Source organism: Arachis ipaensis, chromosome B1 (genome assembly GCF_059453495.1).
Source record: "Arachis ipaensis isolate K30076 ecotype BB chromosome B1, ASM5945349v1, whole genome shotgun sequence".
Taxonomy (NCBI): domain Eukaryota; kingdom Viridiplantae; phylum Streptophyta; class Magnoliopsida; order Fabales; family Fabaceae; genus Arachis; species Arachis ipaensis.
Window position 1 is genome coordinate 78,274,613 of NC_142436.1, and position 7,165 is coordinate 78,281,777.

Consider the following 7,165-nt stretch of genomic DNA (forward strand, 5'->3'; position numbering starts at 1 on the left):
AGTCCAAGTTATGTCCCGTCAAAGTATGCCCAAAAACCATGTTTTCATACAAAACCACAAAGTGCCATTTTCAAAACAAGCCACTTTCAACTCTTTTCAAAATTAATCAAAACATGCCAATTTCATCCCTTTTCTTTGAAATCAATCAAAATGTACCAAAATTAACATCAAGCCATCCTCAACTCACACATTGACACTTTACCAAAATTTTCAAAACCACATCCAACCATTTTAACACCTCTCAATCAAATGGCTAAAGGTCAAACACAATATCATGTCATACATCCTCCCTCATCCCAATTTCCAATAATACCATTTCCAATCAACCATCATTATACATAATCAACATCATACTCACCATCAACATGGTACCACCCACCAATTCAACCTTAATCATTCATCAAGCATATATCACAACATGCATTTTCTCATATTACACAAAATCAAGGCATCAATATTCATAATCACATATATGATCACATCATATATCTCAACCATTTAACAACATCAACCATTCAATACCTATCTTAGGGCCTCTAGCCTAAGTATTTCCTACCACATTACATATTAGATACGAGAAACCGAAACCATACCTTAGCCGATTTCCCAAGCTCAACCAGAGCACTTCCAAACCACTTGTCCACAAGCTCTCAAGGTCTCAACACCTCCAAGAACAGATTTTATCACACAAAACCCTCTCCCAAGCTTTCCAAAATCACCAATCAAGCTCCAATATTCACATATACACAACCTAAGCCACAATCATCATACCCATACACAACATCTCAATACCCAACATCATAGAATAGTAAATTACACTAGGGTTGAGAATCTTACCACATCCAAGGTCCAAGGAGATTAGATTAACCTTCTCCTTCAAGAGAGTTGGGTCCTATAACATCAAAGAGCCCAAAATCTCAACATTTCATCCATGAAACTCGAAAACAAGGGCTGGAATTTCGAAGATCAAAACGTGGCTTACCTCAAGATTGATTGTATGGATTTTGTAGAGCTCTCCACGGTGAACGCGTGGCCGTAAACGGTGCAGCGATCGGAGCTCTAGATCAAAAGTTATGGTGGTTTGAAGATCAACCAAGGAAGAGAACTTGAGAGAGTGTTTTTCCCCCCTCCAAATCAATTTCAGCGTGTGTTTGTGTGTTGTGAGGAGAGAGAGTGCTGAAAACTAGGGTTTTGGTTTAGTTTAGTTGGGCTAAGGGCCCACTTTGGGTCCGGTTGGCCCGGTTTGGTTCGTTCGGTCCAATCTTAGTCCGATTTCTATAAAATTGGTACTGAAATTCTCGTCTCACTCTCCTCTATCACATTTAGCCATAAAAATAACATTTTTGACTTTCTAGAATAAATTCTCATTTATGGGTTAATTAGCCGTTAATTAACCGGGTCTTACACAAAATACACTAATTCAGTGTCTCTAGACACACTGTCTCTGTCCATGTCTCCTCTGCCAAACACAATTTTGTGTCTCTGTGTCCCTGTCTTAGTGTCCTATCTCTGTAAATAAACGCAGTCTTGGTGTCGCTTTATTCAAATTCCTGAAATTAATACACACTCTCAGCTTTTCATTTTTCTTAATGACAGGCACAATATTAGAAATCCATTCAACATACCTAGCTGTTCGAATGAAACCAGCTCTCAACAACAATAAGATCCTAAAAATGAATCCTAATATCTCTTCAGCACTTCAATTAGCTTCTCCTTAAAAATAGGATCCAAGCATTTGCTGACATATATGTAACTCGACCTTCTCCATCAATCTCGACTTCCTTGAGAGGGTCTTGTACTTCGACTTTTTTTATTGTGCAAGTCTTTTGAAAATAAACCAGACTTTTCAAACCCTAAGGGGTCGAGATCATATATACAATCTAGTGCACATTCCCCTGTGAACTCCTTCTTCTCAGCCATATAGGCTGAGAGTCAAGCCTAATAGCTCGATATATCCATCAAGTGGATCATGTGGCCAAACTTTCTTTGGCCTTAAGGACCGACTTCATACCATGGGCCCTGACATAGCAGTCTTTGATAAGAGTTGGGTCAAAGATGCTCATATCAATCTCTAGTGGTCGAACACTAGTATGATACTCCTTAAAGCTGACATTCATCTGTTCAACAAAAGATGTCGTCAGCTTCAATTTCTTCGATCCTTTCAGCCTCGTCTCATAGCACTAATTTTTTATGCATAGTCGAGGGAATTGCTCCTATTCCATGGATCCAATTTTTTCTCAGTAGCATATAAAAGGTTGCCTTAGTAGGCACCACTATAAATATCGTGGATCGTTCGACACTTTCTACTTTAATCCTGAGTGAGATAATTTCCAGGGCTGTTGTCGACTTACCATTAAATCCAATAACAGCCAAGTTTGTCTTAATCAAATCTTCAACTGTTTTCTGGAATAGTGGGAGCATGCTCTCAGGTAGCAAGTTAATTACTACTCCTCTATCGACCAAGATGCGATTGATCACCAATCCTTTCACCTTGGTTTTGATATGTAAAGGTCGAAGATGACCCTTGGTTATCTCATTAGGCCCTTCAAATAATCTCTCTTTGATCAATCCATTTTCGACAAACTTGCACTCATCTCCTGGGATGACACCATCACAATCTCTTTCAAGAAAACTCCAGAGGCTTTCAGAGTCACCCTAAAAGTCGAAAGAGAGTACCGACACTGTGGCTACATAACCAAAATCATTTTCACCAAATATGACATCCAAGTCATCTTCAAATCCAGAGTCAAACGTATCTGTTAACGCTTCTTCATCTTCTTTCGACTTGGAAATTGGCTTAGTTATGGATGTTTCTTTCGACACATCCTTTGGTTCCTGGATCTTGGTCGATGATGTTTTATCCTCCTTTTGTTCTTCCTTATTGGATGACTTAATGTCTTTACCCAACTCGGGTTATGGACCATCTGTGTCGACATGTGCTCACAGCTCTTGGAATGAAGGGAGCTCTGTACTGAAAGTTGTGTCGAGATCTAGCTCGATTGCCACTTCTTCTGCTTGTCCCTCGTCGAAAGGCACCTCTTCTCTAGTTTCCAGTTCAATTTCCAAAACCTCTCAAATTTATTATTATATTTTTTCTCAAATTTTTTGAATAAAAAAAGAATAAATTAAATTTTTATGATTTATTATCAAGCAAAATACAAGAATATAAAATTTTGTATTTCTATCTTTTGTGTTTTGTCTTAAGTGCATGTTTGGGTGCCATTATTTTGATAAAAAAAAGATCTTTTTTCAATGAAAAAAGATCTTTTTTTATTTTGTAGTGTGTTTGGCAAATTTCTAGTAGTAAAAGTAAAAGCACTAGAAAAATTAAAAAAATATCTTTTTTGAGAAGCTACAATTTACATCTTTTTTTAAAAGATCTTTTTTCTTTAAAAAAAAGATGTTTTGTAATCATTGATAGACAAAAATATCCTTACTAAAATTTTAAAAAGACATCTTTTACCCCCTTTCTTTCCTGAATGAATGTACTATACATTCAATGTCTCCTTCGTACAAAACCAAATATATGAAAAGTCAATTAACTAATTCATACAAAACCAACGCAATTTTTATTTTCTTTTGCTATAATCATACGTGAGATCTTTTATTTTTATTTTTATTTTCATAGATGGAATTATATTTTATACAGTGTTGACCTTGGCTTGATGTTTGAGATTTTTTAGGATTCTGTATCTAATATTTTGTGAGCATTATTATGTAATATTTTGCCGAATTCACTATTGCAAGAATCATGTAATATTTTGAGATAAAATCTTTAATGATTTGATATAAAATATAATTATATATAAATATAAAAAAATATACTAATATCAAAATATAACAGTAAAAAATCTGAAATAATTCACAAATAAAAACATAACATATTCGTTTAGCTTTTGTGAAATATATATATATATATAAAGGTTGGAAGTTAAAATATTATTGTTTTTCTACACACTCAACAATAAATCATCATGTTCTTTTCTTTTACCCTTTCTTCTTCGTATTGTTATTATTATAAGCTTCGTATTATTGTACATTATTGCTATTTGCTTTCTTTTATTATTTTCACCATTTTTTTCATATTATTATTATTTGCTTTCTTTTCATATTGTCTCTGTCTTTATATTACTTTACGTTATTATTATTTGTTTTTTTGTTTTTTTTTTTTATCTTTTTGTCATTATTATTAATTTATTTGTAATTTTTATTTGGTTTTTATCATAGTATTTTATTTTATTTAGTGTGTTATAATATTCACGATTATTATTTATATTACAATTTATTTTATTAACGTTATACATTATAAAATTTGATCTAATTTATAATTTATATAGTATGGCTCCAAAACTAAATCCAAGAAGAGGTTCTAGTCAAGTGAATATTGAAAACGAAGATGCAACAAATGAAGGAGAAGTAGAAACTGTAAAAGCAAAATGGGATGATTGGAATACTGAAATATTTTTGACTATCTGTGTGGAAGAGATACAAGATGGTAATAGACCTAATAAACATTTCAGCAAAATTGGTTAGAAAAATCTACAAAAAAAATTTAGAGAGAGAATAGGACTTCTATATGTGCATAGACAACTAAGAAATAGATGGGATGCTCTTAAATCTTATTTTCAATTATGGGCTAAATTAGTTGGACAAGAGACTGGTCTTGATTGGGATCATGAGAAAAAAACAGTGTTAGCTTCTGAATCTTGGTGGATTGATAAAATTAAGGTATGTTAATTTTGCATTATAAAATAATACAATAAGTTAATTTTATCTTTAAAATTTATTAGATATCTTTTATATTTATTCTTTTGCATATTTTAAACAGATTAATCCAGAATTCGCTAAGTTTAAGAATGAAAGTCCTAAATCTTTAGATAGGCTTGAACAATGTTTCAAGGACATCGTAGCTACTGGTTATAGTGCTTGGGCGCCATCAGAAGATCCAAATCCTGAAGAATTTAATCAGAACAATGAGGATTTCGAGAGTGGAGGTGACATGAATTATACAAATGAATTTATTGAAGAAGACATTGCAAATTATACAGTTGTTCAAAACCTTACTAGAGAGAAAAGAAGGAAGACTTCTAACAAAAAGTTGAGAAACGAGCTGGAATAGCATCTAGATTACAGGACTCACTTGATCGTATTTTGGTTGGTGTGGAGTCAAAAGCTGCAACTAAGGGAGATGATCCTTACTCCAAGTTGCTACGCAAATTACCTGGCTTAGAACCATATAGTCCACAGTTCTATTTGGGAATTAGATTAATGGCTAAGCCACAATATAGTGAAACTTTCATTGCATTGAGTGATGATCCCAATCAACAACTTGGATGGTTAGAATCTTTTAAATTAGATGACATGAACTGTCTCTGAATTTTATTTTTATTTTTATTTTTCTGCATGAATTCTTATTATCGTTATTGTTGAACTTTAATTTAGTGACAATGTTATAATTTGTGTTTTGATTTTATATTTTGGAATTTTATTTAATAATGACATTGTGAATAGTATTTTTTGCTTTGTTATCTTATTTTTCATGTTAATTTAAATTATACAGGATGAGTGATTATGAAACAGATAATGATACTGAATATGAAGAACATGAAAAAGATTACGAATCAGCTGCTATATTAGCTATTTGTGGAGTTGCCAATTATTACTTGCGATATGTCCTCAAACAAGAGAAAAGGACTTCAAAACTATCAGGATATCAATGGCTATTAGAATTAAAGGAAGGGAATGAAATGTGATTTTTTGAACAATTTAGAATGAGAAAATCAGTGTTTAACCATTTATGCAATGATTTGGTTCTCAATTATGGCTTGAAATCTACATGAGGTGTTAGTAGAGAAGAGATGGTAGCAACATTTTTATACATGCTTGAGCAAGAAGTTTCTTATAAAATGTTAGAGGAGCGATTTCAGCATTCAGGTGAAACTATATTTCGTCAATTTCATCATGTTCTATCATGTGTGAAGAAATTAGCGAAAAATATTATTAGACCTATTGATCCTAGTTTTGGAGACACACCTAAATATATTATGGATAATGATAGATATTGGCCATATTTCAAAGATTGTATTGGAGCTATAGATGGTACGCATATAGTCATTCATGTTCACCAAGATGAGCAAGTGCGATTTATTGGTAGAAAAGAAAATACTACAACAAATATAATGGATGTGTGTGATTTTAATATGTGTTTTACATTTATATGGGTTGGTTGGGAAGATTCTGCACATGATACAAGAATTTTTATGGAGGCTCTTCGAACAAAAAAGCTAAATTTTTCACATCCACCAAAAGATTAGTTATGTCATTTAAGTTTATTTCGAGGTTACATTTATTTTCATGATAATATGTGGCTTGATTTTTGTATATTTTTAAATATATTTCAGGTAAATATTACTTAGTTGATACTGGTTATCCAACTTTTAAGGGATTCTTAGAACCTTATCGTCATACAAGGTATCATATTTCACAATTTAGACTAGCACCAAATTTTAGATCAAATAATGAAAAGTTCAACTATTGTCATTCAAGTTTAAGGACAGTAATTGAAAGGACTTTTGGAGTATGCAAAACAAGATGGAAGATACTACAAAACATGCCATTAAGAGCCAAATTTAAAACCCAGCGTGATATCATTGTTTCATGTTTCACTCTTCATAATTTTATAAGAATATGGATTCTGATGACATAAGTATTTTGCAAAAGTTTGAAGATATTGTTTCGTTACAAGCCAGATGTTCGGGCAATGGAAGAAATAAGAGACAATATAAGAGATCAATTATCGGATCAAATAAATTAGTATAAATAATTAGTTTTCTTTTATTATTATTAATAAACTCTTTTATGATTGAATGTCCTTTTAAGTAATTTTATTATTATAAAAGTACTTTTATATTTTTGTATCCAAACAATAACATCTTTTAAATAAGTATTTTTAACTAAAGTATCTAAACATAAAATCACTTTTACTTTTATAAAAGAACTTTTTTTAGAATGACCCCAAACAAGCCCTAAGTGTCTTATTTTATCTTATTGTGAGAAACACACGCTGGCTAATAGTTATTAATGAATTGTTATTATCATTACTTCCTTTACTCTTATCAATAGTGACACAAACAATAAGCAGAATCAGCGCCAACAAACACGAATA

General features: G+C 32.1%; 1 protein-coding gene across 1 annotated transcript; it reads left to right on the plus strand.

The window, feature by feature from the left end:
• The first annotated feature begins 5,660 nt into the window (after nt 1-5,660).
• Nucleotides 5,661-6,706, plus strand: LOC148577182 (uncharacterized). The gene is made up of 2 exons (XM_088502854.1): nt 5,661-6,307; nt 6,400-6,706. Exons 1-2 carry the CDS (start codon nt 5,859-5,861, stop codon nt 6,704-6,706), a joined length of 756 nt encoding a protein of 251 aa, XP_088358980.1. The 5' UTR covers nt 5,661-5,858.
• The last annotated feature ends 459 nt before the right edge of the window (nt 6,707-7,165 follow it).